This window comes from Eretmochelys imbricata, chromosome 4, assembly GCF_965152235.1.
Source record: "Eretmochelys imbricata isolate rEreImb1 chromosome 4, rEreImb1.hap1, whole genome shotgun sequence".
Lineage (NCBI taxonomy): Eukaryota > Metazoa > Chordata > Testudines > Cheloniidae > Eretmochelys > Eretmochelys imbricata.
This window is the reverse complement of record NC_135575.1, coordinates 137,159,351-137,174,153: the sequence shown is the minus strand read 5'-3', so window position 1 is coordinate 137,174,153 and position 14,803 is coordinate 137,159,351. Positions and strand designations below refer to the sequence as shown.

At 44.9% G+C, this 14,803-nt stretch overlaps 1 protein-coding gene across 2 annotated transcripts in view; it reads left to right on the top strand.

Annotated features, from left to right (window-relative positions):
* Positions 1-11,830, top strand: part of SMOX (spermine oxidase) — a 95,071-nt gene extending 83,241 nt beyond the window's left edge. The window contains exons 6-7 of one of the 2 annotated variants that reach the window (XM_077816019.1): positions 8,393-8,553; positions 11,439-11,830. In XM_077816019.1, the coding sequence (XP_077672145.1) occupies positions 8,393-8,553; positions 11,439-11,576 (299 nt within the window). In that variant the 3' untranslated portion in view covers positions 11,577-11,830. The remainder of the gene's footprint in view (positions 1-8,392; positions 8,554-11,438) is intronic. The other variant, XM_077816020.1, reaches the window with a different exon arrangement.
* Positions 11,831-14,803: the final 2,973 nt, after the last annotated feature.

Here is a 14,803-nt window from a genome sequence, read left to right as displayed (position 1 = left end):
TTATCCCTCCAGTCATCAAGCTTCAGCTCCAGTGCCATTACGCGCATGCACGCACATTCATCAACAGGAGTTGAATTGGGACCTAAATCTGGATACCCCACTCCGATGTAAATCAATAGCTGTTCACTCTAATAATAAGTGGGACTTGTTAGTGACCATAACAGGACAGAAGTTAACTGATGACTTAGTTGCTTTAGTTTGCAAGTACTGCAGCACATTCTCTTGGCCAGTGGTTTGTTGCTGGTTGAGCCACCAGGATACCTCAGAGCCATTTCTGGCAGTAGATTAAATTCATGTGGTAACTTTAAGAAGAGAAGGAGGACTTGTGGCACCTTAGAGGCTAACCAATTTATTTGAGCATGAGCTTTCGGATGCATCCGATGAAGTGAGCTGTAGCTCGTGAAAGCTTATGCTCAAATAAATTGGTTAGTCTCTAAGGTGCCACAAGTCCTCCTTTTCTTTTTGCGGATACAGACTAACAGGGCTGCTACTCTTTAACTTTAAGAGAAATCTATGACCTTTTGCTCAGCAGTCTGAAAGTTCACATGGCAAGAAACATTTCTCACCATGCACAGCATTAAGAACAGTCATGTGTGGTACTGGAAAATACTATGCCTTTAAATAGGGATTTAAAGCTACATTGCCTCCCTGAAATGGGGTGTTATCATCACCACTTCCTTCTTCTCCTCTTCGACTCCATCTGCAGCCAAAACTGCCTTAAGCACAAGCAAGACAAAGATCCTGCTTGGGGCCCAGTGTAGCCTGAGCAACTCATTATTTATTTCCCACCTCCATCTGTTTAGACTAGGGGAAAAATGCTTACAAGGCTCAATTTTCCATCCTCGGGACCTTCGAATTGCGAGGTTAATCCAGTCTGAACTCCACTCCACTGCATTCCACTCTTCTCCTCTTGTTCCCATCCCAGCCTCCACTGAGATTATAAACAAGAGTGCAATGGTACCTTAAAAACATCCATATACATTGAATTGAAATCGCTGTCCTTACTATTTACAGCAGGTCAGCTCCAACCTTCCATAAAGACCAGAGAAGGCTCTCTTCTTAACAACAAGTTGTCTTAGTGCTCCATGATGATGCTTTCCAAATCTTAGAAATAATCTTGATTGCCATTGTTCCTCCTATTCAAAACTGTTGAGCTTCTTTTTCTAAATTATTTTATTCAATGGGAACTAAATTCTTTAGCCTTCCTCCTCTCCTACTTTGAACCTACCCTCTTACAAATAAGGTTAGTCACGGAACTCTCTCTCCTCCCCCTCCCTCATCTTTTCAGGGAAAAATAGTTTGAAATTGGATCTTCTGTGTTCACTACAGTTGCTGTTCCAGATGATACAATACCTGCTCAGTGTCCATCAGGTTCCTCAGCCATCCCAGCTGTAACCCATCTTTGTGCTGTGTAGTGATCTAATCCTGGGTCAGAATCTCTGGTTAAATTTGCCAGGTATCTAACTCAAATCTCCACATCCAAACTGATCTCCTCCCTCTCAGGCACTCATCACTGCAGAGAAAAACGGGTTCCTGGAGCATTTCCATTATGCCTTGTGTCCAGTTTCACCGGTGCAATTCATTCCCCCCAAGCAAGTCTTTTTATCTGCGGGAAAGTTTTTCACAATGCTCATAGCTATTCTTCCACACCTCCCTGGGATAATGAGGAATTTTTTTCATTTGTGTGTGCTGGGTGAATTTTGGTGCTCCAAATCCATACTTGGATAACTAACTAAGCAGCCTGAGCTCCCACAGCCACTGTTCAAGCTCCCCCTTTTCACAGTCAAACCACTTATTCGGGTGCTTCAGACACCCAAGTCTGGAGATTTTGGCCTTCACCACTCTGTGTCTGTTTAAAATGACTGCACCCCTCTGTAAAGTGGGTGCAATACTTCCCTGCCTCACAGGAGAGTTGAGAGACATAATCAGTGTTTTGAGATGCTCAGAGGAAAATGCTCTATAAGTCCAAATGATTATTACTATTGCAGGAAGTGGGACTACTTGTGCGGTAACTCAGAGCTTGCCACCAGCAATCTAGAAATAACCATAATCATAGAATATCAGGGTTGGAAGGGACCTCAGGAGGTCATCTAGTCCAACCCCCTGCTCGAAGCAGGACCGATCCCCAATTAAATCATCCCAGCCAGGGCTTTGTCAAGTTTTTGACCTTAAAAACTTCTAAGGAAGGCGATTCTACCACCTCCCTAAGTAACGCATTCCAGTATTTCACCACCCTCCTAGTGAAAAAGATTTTCCTAATATCCAACCAAAATATCCCCCACTGCAACTTGAGACCATTACTCCTTGTTCTGTCATCAGCTACCACTGAGAACAGTCTAGATCCATCCTCTTTGGAACCCCCTTTCAGGTAGTTGAAAGCAGCTATCAAATCCCCCCTCATTCTTCTCTTCTGCAGACTAAACATCCCCAGTTCCCTCAGCCTCTCCTCATAAGTCATGTGTTCCAGTCCCCTAATCATTTTTGTTGCCCTCTGCTGGACTCTTTCCAATTTTTCCACATCCTTCTTGTAGTGTGGGGCCCAAAACTGGACACAGTACTCCAGATGAGGCCTCACCAGTGTCGAATAGAGGGGAACGATCACGTCCCTCGATCTGCTGGAAGTGCCCCTACATATACATCCCAAAATGCCACTGGCCTTCTTGGCAACAAGGGCACACTGTTGACTCATATCCAGCTTCTCGTCCACTGTAACCCCTAGGTCCTTTTCTGCAGAACTGCTGCCGAGCCATTTGGTCCCTAGTCTGTAGCGGTGCATTGGATTCTTCTGTCCTAAGTGCAGGACTCTGCACTTGTCCTTGTTGAACCTCATCAGATTTCTTTTGGCCCAATCCTCCAATTCGTCTAGGTCCCTCTGTATCCTATCCCTCCCCTCCAGCGTATCTACCTCTCCTCCCAGTTTAGTGTCATCTGGAAACTTGCTGAGCGTGCAATCCACACCATCCTCCAGATCATTTATGAAGATATTGAACAAAACTGGCCCCAGGACCGACCCTTGGGGCACTCCACTTGATACCGGCTGCCAGCTAGACATGGAGCCATTGATCACTACCTGTTGAGCCTGACGATGTAGCCAGCTTTCTATCCACCTTATAGTCCATTCATCCAGCCCATACTTCTTTAACTTGCTGGCAAGAATACTGTGGGAGACAGTGTCAAAAGCTTTGCTAAAGTCAAGGAACAGGAAATCTTTTGGTCCATCAGGCCCCACTATGAATGCTGTTGATTTTTATACCTCTGGGTAGCTTTCACATGGGGTGGGCATGGAGGGACAGTTTGGTGCTATCTCATGCTCCTTTATAAACAGAATACAGGAGCCCTTAGGACTTCCCTCTTCAGCTGTACATTTAAGTTACAGGCTCTGGTCCAGTGCCCATTGAAGTCAGTAGGACTCTTCCCATTGATTTCAGTGGGTGTTGGATCAGGCCCGTGTTCTATTATTTTAGGCTCAGCATAATTGTACTCTTGGTATGCTTCTTGGAGGAGGAGAGGAGATGATCTGCCTCTGGAAGCTTAAATTTCACATGCAAGTGAGTAATGGAGTGGAGAGTAGTGGATTATCTATATTTGCTGTGAAAGCCCTCTAGATTTTGCTGGCCTGAGAACCATTGACAATTTCAGGAATTCACAACTGGGTGTCTGAATAATGTAGTGTCCTCTAAATCTGATTAAAATAGGGTGCCTCTAGCCCATGGGCCTACTATGCCTGCTGTATTTGGGGTAGGAGGCAGCTCCAGCCAGGCCAATAGGGGTGTGTGGGAGGCGGGCGGAGACATGTTCTCTCTCTCTCTCTCGCTCCCCACTTTCGCTGGCTCTCTTCCCCCTCCTGGAGTGGTGGGCACTGTGGCGGGTTGTGCACTACCTGGGTTGCCGGTGCTGGGGGGGCAGCTTAACGGGGGAGCCCTGGAGGCTGATGCTGTCTGCTGTGCTGACCTGAGTGCGGGAGCTGTGACCACTCTGGCACCAGCTGTTGCAGCTAGACTGGATGCTGCCATTTTCTGGTGCCTCCCGGTGCTGCTGTGGCCACCTTCCTGCCGGGGCGGCTGCTGCTGCTGCTGAGGGGACACCTCATGCCGGGCTCCCGCTTCCCCACTGCACCGCACAGAGACATGCGGCAGCGTGGGGCCCACCAGGACCACCAAACAACCAGCACCCTGGGCTGCTGGTGGACAAGGAGGAGAAAGTTGGAGGTCAGGGAGCTGCTAGCAGGGGCCCAGCTAGGTGCATTAAGTTATATGCACTGATCCTTGCCCCCTGACCATGGCGCCTCCCTATAAGGCTAGCAACGCTCCCCCCCCCCCCCCCCCACACCCATGCTCTAGACAGTCTGAGGCCTTGTACTCATTACGGTGTTGGCTAAGTTCTCAGTGTTAAGAATTTGTATTTCTGGGAGCCTATGGCCAAGGCACTCACTCAGCCATGCAGCGTTTTTCTAATGCTGATGCGTGCTGTACTAAATTGTGCCCTCCCTGTGAATTGTGCTTTGTTCTTTCTGCATCATACATGCTTCAGCTTTTAGACTTCCACATTTTCACAATGTTTGCAAGTGCAAAATCTAAAATAAATGTTCAGCTGTGCTCATACTGTTCAGTTTAACTTTTGGTTAGGGTTTTAACATTACTGGACTTCCTGCAATAATGTACAACGCTCATGGAGTTCCAAAAGATATTCAAAGCTACAGCTGAAAAGCTTGACCCCTCAGTCTTCAGGAACACTTGGATCCTGGTCTGTATTTCGTGGGTGGCTCCTAACTCTACAATGGACCAAACTAAGGGCTTGATATAAAGCCCATGATGTGAATGAGGCTTTCCGTAGACTACACTGAGTCCTAAATCCCCAGATCAGAACACCACCCAACTTTTGGAGGAAGTTAGCTCTAGACCCATTTTTCTAGGAGGAACTGATCCAAAGGAAGTACATCAGCTCTGCCTACTCACTCTTAAGCAAGTTACAAGGCTGACTGACGCTGCAAAACACACAGGCAAAACTCCACTCGATTTCAGTGGGAGTTACTTATGTGTATTCACACACATTCATCCCTCACCAGGCCCTAAAACTATGATACCCTGGTTTGTGTACTGTAAATCCACCTATCCTTGCCTCATAACTAGTAGTATGAAAACAGAATAAAGAGAGGCTGGTTTGGGTTCCATGGATTCCCCCTCCATAGATTCAGAAATATGAACCCTGGTGGTATAATAATGGGTACACTCTGTGACGCTTCCCAGGAGTACTCGGGGTGGGGAGTCACCTCGCTACCACCTGCCCTGAGCATGAGGAAGCCTTGTCTGTGCCTTCCCGGGGTCTACGCCCAGACCCACCAGCCACAGGCAGCATGAGCACTCTCAGCCTAACCAGGCTCTGTCGTCCCTTTGCAGGTTAGTGATAGATACACGCCAGTCCCTGAGCTCTCTGAGCATCCGCTGGAGTATCCAGCCCCGGATCCAGTGCACGCTCACGGAATTCGCAGATCCAGTGCTCCCAAGGGAACAGCATGCACCGGACTATCAGTGTTACCTCAGGATCACCACTCCACTTAACACACGGCATTTAGATTTGTTTATTTGACAAGGAACAGTGATTGGAGAAGAAGCAAGTAGGATTAATAGAAAGAAATGATTAGATATAAAATAAAATCGTAACACACATTCTGGAGCCTAATCTCATAACTAGCAAGTTGTCCTCCTGTTAAATAACGTGTTGTTCACCCAAAGTTCTTCTCACAGTGTTTTTCAACTGGATGGCTGAACACCTCCCTTTTGTAAGACCAAGCCCGCCGCTGGCTTATCTCCCCAGATGGAGGATGCCAGGGTGTCTCTCAGCACCCCTCCATGTAAGAGACAAGTCCTTTGCTCTTCATCTGTAAACTGGTTTCTCCCCCTGCTGTTCACTTCTTCCAATTAATTTCTTCTGAAGTCCCCACAATCTTCTCATTAGCATTTGACTCAGTATGCAAACAGACTCCTGTTGTAAAACACATAATACACAAAGGTCAGCCAAGCATTTAAGAACATAATTTGCAGTATATATACACGTCTCCTTACATATTATCCACTCATACATTTTGCAAAGATTAGGATGACCAGTGTGACACAGGCTTTCAGTAGAGACCTGAAGTGATACTTTTTGGTGGAGTGGTATGTAAATACCACACCCAGGGTATACCTCTAACCCTTATGCATCCCTCTGCCAGTTGGCATCAAGAGGTTCTAGGGTCACACACTCCTATGTTAACAATAGCCAAAGTCTTTGTACAACCGTCATCTCTCTATTTGAATAGCCCATCTGTGATCCTTTCTTAGGGGTTTCCACATCCACATCAGTGCATTTATTTGATCTGTGGACAAACAGAAGCAGCCAGAATATCCAGCTATCTACAAAAAAATGTTATATGAGTATCCTGTTAGATGAGTTTCTTGACAGATTTTCCGCTGAGTTTTGCTTCCCTGCCAGGTTGAGGTAGCATTCCTAACTGGTTTTCTTCCTCTCCAAGGGAGCACTGCAACATTGTGGCTTGCGGAGTTTGTCTTGCATGTTCTCATTTTCCCTCAAATGGAGCCTCCCTCTGTCTGTCTGTGCAGTGCAGTGACTGGCCAGATGGAAGTTAAAGACACCGTAGGATTTCTATTGCAAGTTGAGGGATAGTCTGTTTCTTGACCAGCATTCCCCACTCCCCACAATTTCTCACCCCAAATGTAACAGGTTTCTTATATTTAAAGTGGCATGAATGCTTCAGTTAAATGCATAATAGATACTACTGTTTACCTACACCTCCACTGTACGCTGCCCTCCGACTTACGCAATCGTTCCATTCTGGAAAGCCTTGCATAACTCGAATTTGGCGTAAGTCGGAAATGTATACCTGTATGTTACGCAAAAATTTCTGCAACTCGAAAATCCTATTTCTGGCATATGGAAATTTTTCCGTAAGTGCAAATTTGCGTAAGTAGGGTCTTGCATAACCCGGGGAGTGTCTGTACTGCGAAGAGGCGGATGGTCTGAGCACAAGCACAGGGCTGAGAGTAAGGAGGTCTCAGATCTGCATTTGGCTCTGCCACAGATACTTCGGTATGACCACGGGCAAGTCACTTTATCTCTCTGTGTTTCAGTTTCCAGTTAGTGATATCGGAATGATGCTGCTTCAATCACAGGAGGACTGAAGCTAAACTCATTAGGGTACTTTTGGAGATCTTCAAAAAGGAAATACAAAGTTGTTTTTTTCACAAGTATCCAAGTCATTGCTTTATTAAGCACACTGATTTTATACAACTGCCATTCAGGCTAGAGATACCCCAAACTCTCTTCATTTCACAAAGTCAGTAGCTCCCTGGCTTCTGCAATGTGTTTGCATACTCCCCAAGAGCCTCTGAATGATCTCTTTCTAATTTCTGTCCCTGCTTTTGTATGATTCTCAATTTAAAATTCAGTACTTGTAAGGGCAACGTCATGTTCCCAGTGTTATCAACTTTTTATTATTGTTCTGTTATGTATTGACGCCTGCACCTAAAGGCCTCTGGGCACCTTGACAATATAAAATGAGAACATGCACCCTTTACAATGTGAGGGCAACAAAGGCTCATTTCTAACCACCTCCTCTTATTTGGGTTGGCACTGCACAATACATTGTGTGACTTTTGTGTAAGTGCTTTGGAATGTGCTCTGTAAGAAGACTTTAGAGTACAACAGTATTTGCATTGTGTTATGGCGCTTGCTATATGTTCTCTTGGGCTTATGCTCAACCTTTTAAAAATAAACTGTGACAGCAATTTCCTTGACAAATCTGATATCTGAAAATGTGGCTTCCTATTTCTGCACAGCTCAGACACTTCTCAGGCTTTTCATTTCAAACCCAAGTCATTGCCTGGAACCATTGCTGGTCCTGCTCCTAATTTTCCTGGAAGAGCATATTTTTAATTCCTTTGTTTTATCCTTGAAATTTTACTAAAATCTGCAGATGGCTGCGTACATGTTCCTTGACTGTGCAGGTTGAAGAATAAAGGTCTTGCTTATTTGTCCGTCTATACTATACATCAGTTCAATAATGCCACGATGTCACAACATACACTTCTGTGAAGGAACTTTCTGTTGTATGCCCACCTAATATTCTTCCAGCGTTGTAAGCATACAAGGGGTGAGCTGTAACCAGAGGAATAACCATCCCCTGTCCTCAAGAGAACTATTTTAGGCTTGTTACATATGGTTGTCAGGCTCACTATGGTTAGGCATTTATAGTTGTATTTTAAAAATGTGAAGAAATAACTAACTGCGTGGGCAGGTTGCTGAGCTCCCCAGTGGTCGCATCCCATGCCTTTGGCACATCGATGTTGTAGCCGCTTTTCTCTGGACTGTGTTTTCTCCTTTGGTTTTGACCCAGGGAATCCAAACATTCCGAAACCTCGCCGCATCCTGCGGTCTTCATGGGGCAGCAATCCCAACTTCCGAGGATCCTATTCTTACACCCAGGTTGGGTCTAGCGGGGCTGATGTGGAGAAACTTGCTAAGCCACTGCCTTATACGGAAAGCTCCAAGACGGTTGTAAGTATTGAACACTAGGATGGAGAGAGAGATAGGTTGGCTATGACTTTATTAAGGGGAGTTGCTATTTTCCAGCTCGCTAGATTCCATGGTTTGTAGCCTACTTTTGGTACAATATTTATACTGATCTGTGCGTGCCTCCACTCTCCTCTCCTTGCAGTTCTTTGTTTCTTTTACCTACTGGAAATCTGCCCTCAAATATTTTAAACCTGTTCTTGGGATGATTTTATTCAGAGAGGTTTTGCCTCCCTGCTTCACCTGCCTGTTCTTTTTACTACTGCTTTTGGGGGTGGCTTGGGGAAATTGAAGACAGAGAAGCACCTTCGGACGTTTGCTCCCCATCAGCCAGGGCAGGCACCTGTAAAAGAGAATCTCAGGTTGGTCATGATTGGCTGATGTGTTTTTAAACACTACTGTCTCTGTCTATGCTAGATGCAAAGTCCTGTTTGAAATTGTGGGTGTTACAATAGATAGTTTATTCATTTTAAAACACAACCTTTTTTTCATAGGTTTCAGAGCAGCAGCCGTGTTAGTCTGTATTCGCAAAAAGAACAGGAGGACTTGTGGCACCTTAGAGACTAACAAATTTATTTGAGCATAGGCTTTCGTGAGCTATAGCTCACTTCATCGGATGCATTCAGTGGAAAGCTTATGCTCAAATAAATTGGTTAGTCTCTAAGGTGCCACAAGTCCTCCTTTTTCTTTTTTTCATTGTGTTCCTGGGAAGCAGTGACTCTGAAAAACATTTGGGGGTCATGCTGGCTGTGCTCCCCAGTGTGGTGCTGTGACCAAAAGAGCTAAAGTGATCCTGGAGGCATAAACAGGGGAATCTTGAGGAGGAGCAGAGAGGTTATTTTACCTCTGGATTTGGTTCAGTGCGAACGCTGCTAGAATCCTGTGTCCAGTTCTGGTGCCCACAATTCAAGAAGGATGTTGATACATTGGAGAGGGTTCAAGAAAAGCCACAAGAATGATTAAAGGATTAGAAAAAAAAAAACTATGCCTTATAGTGATAGGCTCAAAGAACTCAATCTATTTAGGTTAACAAAGAGAAGGTTAAGGGGTGACTTGATTACAGTATCTACATGGAGAACAAATAATAATAATAAAGGGCACTTCAGTCTAATAGAGAAAGATGTAACATGATCCTAAGGCTGGAAATTGGAGCTAGACAAATTCAGACTGGAAGTAAGGTGTAAATTTTTAACAGTTAGGTTAATGAACCATTGGAGACCGGTTATTTTTGAATGAGGAGAGGATGTCTGTCTGAAAGCTCTGCTCTTGGAATTATGTTAGGGAAGTTCCATGGCCTGTGTATACAGGAGGTCAGATCTAGATGATTACAGTGGTCCCGTCTGGCCTTAGAATCTGTACATCTATGAATGAGTGTTAAACATGGCCTCAGTTGTGACTTATCCTGAGGGCTAATTCAGAATATGCCAGAGCAGTGTATGGAGAACTTCTGTGGCTGGGCTAGTACACTAAAGAGATCCTGCCCCTTGTTGTGAAGCTCATGCATTGGGAGTTCAAGTCTGTGTGATAAAATGGTCTTCTCAGGCAGTCCTAGTTGTTTGACTGTAGCGATAAGAAGACATGTGAGGTGTCAGCTATGTCTGTGCAATTTCCCAGGCTACTTGCTTTGTCTCAGGGTCTAGGCCCCCTTCCTAGAGAGATGATGACTTGTCAGACAACAAGGATGCAGAAGAATTGGAAAGAGTCCAGCGGAGAGCAACAAAAATGATTAGGGGACTGGAACACATGACTTATGAGGAGAGGCTGAGGGAACTGAGATTATTCAGTCTGCAGAAGAGAAGAATGAGGGAGATTTGATAGCTGCTTTCAACTACCTGAAAGGGGGTTCCAAAGAGGATGGATCTAGACTGTTCTCAGTGGTAGCAGATGACACAACAAGGAATAATGGTCTCAAGTTGCAGTGGGGGAGGTTTAGGTTGGATATTAGGAAAAACTTTTTCACTAGGAGGGTGGTGAAGCACTGGAATGGGTTACCTAGGGAAGTGGTGGAATCTCCTTCCTTAGAAGTTTTTAAGGCCAGGCTTGACAAAGCCCTGGCTGGGATGATTTAGTTGGGGATTGGTCCTGCTTTGAGCAGGAGGTTGGACTAGATGACCTCCTGAAGTCCCTTCCAACCCTGATATTCTATGATTCTATGAATCTGACTTCTGTGATCTTGTCTCTTCTTTTGGCTATACATTTTTGTATGATTGTGAGGGGCAGAGGTGCCTGTTAAAAGGGGTAGTTGAGATTTTGAATAATTTAAATTCTGTGAACATCTCTACTTCCTGTGGAATTCACCACTTCGAAGCCCATGAAGCCTTTTCCTCTTTCATATCTCTCATGTGTGGGGGAATTTAATTAATAAAATCTCTGGATGAACCAGAGCTTTTTCATATGTGGTCCCCTTAACAAGCACATAGATACTGTGGTGAGAGATGCTATAAAATCGAGAGAGATGCCACTATTCTCTAAGTCCGGGAATCTGGTGGCTTTGGGATGTATCTTGTCAAACTGGGAAAAATTAAACGTAACCCTCAAAAAGAATACAGTGAACATGGCATCGTGTGAGATGAAAGAAGCAGAAATTGAATCCGTGGAGAAGGTAAAACTTTCAAACCTCCTCTTGTGTAGATGTGCTGCAGTGGGATAAAAAATGATTTGCACCAGTACAGCTGCACTGGTGTATCCGTGCCCTCAGAGGATGGTACTAGACAGTCCCTCTAGCCAGTACATATTTGGCACTCACAACTGCATCTAGCTGTGACACATCTCTTTGGGGTGTAGAAGGGCAAGAGACTGTTTGACTCTTTCCCGGAGCTGTGATGGATGGAACTCTGCAACTTCCACTGACTTTCTTGTCTCATCTCCAGCCTATGCAGGTGATGTTTTCGGGGGAGGCCACTCATAGGAAGTATTATTCCACTACCCATGGTGCTTTGCTTTCTGGCCAGAGAGAGGCTGCTCACCTCATTGAAATGTACCAAGACCTCTTACAGTGCAGGAACTGAAAGGCTTAATGTTTGAGAAGGAACCACTAACTCGTGATACCTTTTACAGTTGTGTGTAGGTTTTTTAAATTAATAGTAGAACGATTTTTATCTTTTTATATAAAAAAGCCCTAACTGTTTAAAAACATAGTCACCTGTAGCTTATTTCCATTACTGGATTGTTAACAGAGGAGGGTGCTCTTTCTGTATGGTAAACTTTTTGTGTATGTATGTGTGTCATTTTAATTTCAATTGCACTCTCAGTGCCTCTTCAATTTTTTTCTGTATTGTAAGTGCCTTCTCTTCTAAAATAAATGTTGTAATAAAATATCTGAGTGGTCTGGTACATCCTGTGCACTTGTTTGGGAGCTTCTGCTCAATACCTTATTTTTCTCTTTCCAAAAAGCTATAACAAGGTATGGATTTCTGTTCCTTGCCATGAGATTTTGAATAGCAGGGGTCTTTTCTCTTAAGGTGTGTCTTCACTGCAGAGTTAACTTGGGTGATTGGCACAGCTTAGCCTAGGCCAGGTGTGAGCAGTCACACTGCAAAGCCCTGCCCAAGTTATTGTGTCTTCACTGGTGTAGCACTTCCATTGGACTTCTGGGGGCATATCCCATGGGTTTTTGTGCTACAGTAAGTTGAGCTGCTCTATGATTTTTCCAGTGAATTGTGGGAGAACTTGTCTGTCCTTCTGGGCACACGGGGAATTGTGGGAAGGTCCTGGAGAACTCTTGAGTACTTGAGTGGTTTAGCCTGTATCCTCAGGGCAAAGTGGGCGGGTTATCAGCCTGAGTGAAAGCAGCATTAACCTATATCTCCAGTTAGCCTGGGTTTAAAGGGCCACCAAATTCAGGTGAGAGCGTGTTGCATGTGGATGGGAGCAGGGTCAGGGGTAACACCCGGGTAAGTACCCAAGCTAACTCTGCAGTGAAGACAGATACTTAGTTCTGTTTGTTTGGTGGCAGTGCCCCAGATACGCTTTCCAAACAGAAGAAGACAAGGGGCCAAAGTCATTTGAAGTCTGAGACTACTCACAATAGTAAAGGCCATGCCCAGTAGCAGTTGTTTGCAGAATTGTGGATGGCTGGGTCCAACCATGTTATAACAAAACCAGGTGTTTTAAAAAGTATTCTGAATGCTCTAAATACACTTGTAGACATGGACCTGAGCTAGATCCCCAGCATCTAACCATCTGGAGGCTGGATCCAAGCTTTGCAGCCCAGGCCTACCTGTGTACATTTGAGACAGCATATCCTCAGAGGGGAGGGACCAGCTTCCCTCCTCGGCCTGTGCCATCTCTAATTCCCTTGGTCTTGTGAGAAGGAATATTCTGTTCACACACACTAGGCGGTACCCAAATGAGAATACAGAGCGTGGGCTCTGTTGTTTGAGGCGGTGCATACTGTACACTCAGGTTGGGGCTAACTGTTTTAAACATCTTTGGGTTGCCACCTAGCTTAATCTTGTAATATATGTGGGGGTAGGAGGATTTTAGTTTTTGCGTGTCTCAGTGATCCCTTTGTGAGGCCAGCTTTCTGTAAGAGGCCTAGGTTCTGGGGAAATCGGATAAAATAATGGCATGACACCTTCCCCCCACCTATGCTTTATTGAAAGCTCATATTCCATTATGTCTCGGACCGAGAGCCTGGCACTGATTTAACAATCCAACTCCACGTTCCACGAGGAGCCTAAACATCGGGCGAAAGATTAGGGAATCTCTCTGCCAAGGTTTGTTTATGGTGTACTGCGTCTCTTTCTCTTTGCTTGTCTGACCCTGGTGTCAGCACCGACTGGGATGGCACAGGTTTATCAGGGGAGCATCCCAAGGTGATGATATCAGCAGTCGTAATCCAGCAAGCTCAGCCCTAGCCACATTTGGCTTATTTGAAAAATGGTTAAAACTGAAGTTAGATTAAATTTCTAGCCCACAGGACAAAGCCTTGAAAATGTAATCAGAGCGGGAGAGAGCTTGAAAAATGATACAGCCAACTCTGGCACCACGGGCCTCTCAAAATGTCAAGGACAGCTGAGCTATAACTTACATTTTCCAGCACCAAAAGGACAGACCCTTCCCACTTGAGCTAAAGGAGAAGCTCGTAAGAACCTAAAAAAGACCACTCTGGATCAGACCAACGGTCCATCTAGCCCAGTATCCTGTCTTCCAACAGAGGCCAGTGCCAGATGCTTCAGTGGGAATGAACAGAACAGGGTAATCTGAGTGATCCATCCCCTGTCCTCCAGTCCCAGCATCTGGCAGTCAGAGGTTCAGGGACACCTGGAGCATGGAATTGTGTCCCTGACCATCTCGGCTACTAGCCATTGATGGACCTAGCCTCTATGAGCTTATCTAATTCTTTTTTGAACACAGTTATGCTTTTGTCCTTCACAACATCCCCTGGAAATGAGTTCCACAGGCTGACTGTGTGTGGTATGAAGAAGTACTTCCTTCTGTTTGTTTGAAACCTGCTCCTTATCAATTTCATTGGATGACCCCCTGGTTCTTGTGTTACCTCCATTAGCAACTAGCCATATAAACCGTATGGCATACAGTTGAACAGTTCTGTTTGCAGCCAGGAGAGGACAGTGTAACACATAGAGCTCTGCGCAGATACAAAATTTATATCCACATCTGATCTGTGACCCACAACAATGGTACACGGATATCTGCAGATTTGTAGGTCTCTACACATAGTCATCCCTCAGTGTACCAAATTGTTTCTGAAGGGGCACCTCAGTGATCAGGTTTTCCAGCTGTAGTTTGTATTCCAGCAATGCAGTCTGGACATGAAAATGCTTCACTGTGAAATGAGGAGGAGGGCACAAAATGCATAATTAGTAGAAACCATCTGTGCCAAATCTCCAGACCTACTTAACAGTTTAACAGAGAATTCTCCTAAGGTCTAATTAGGCTTCTCAAAAAGAAACTCACTGTTTATTTTAAAAATGTGCTTAATTGGGTATTCGCATTAGCAACAGGCTGAAGCATATGTGTGCCTGTGTGTGTCATTTACTTCTCTTGAAATTTTTTCCTTATTTGTGTAAAGCAAATATTTGCCAGAGCATATGTTCCTGTTTTACTGTAAACACAAATGGGCCATAAAACAAAACCCAACTTTTCAGCAAACACTGAACAGGGACCTGGGTGCAAATGCAGAGGTAGTTTTGGTTTATGCAGATTGTTGTTCAGGGTTTTTCGGCTCCCCTGAATTCTGTGGGCAGATGAGAAGCTTGACTAGATGGGTCTG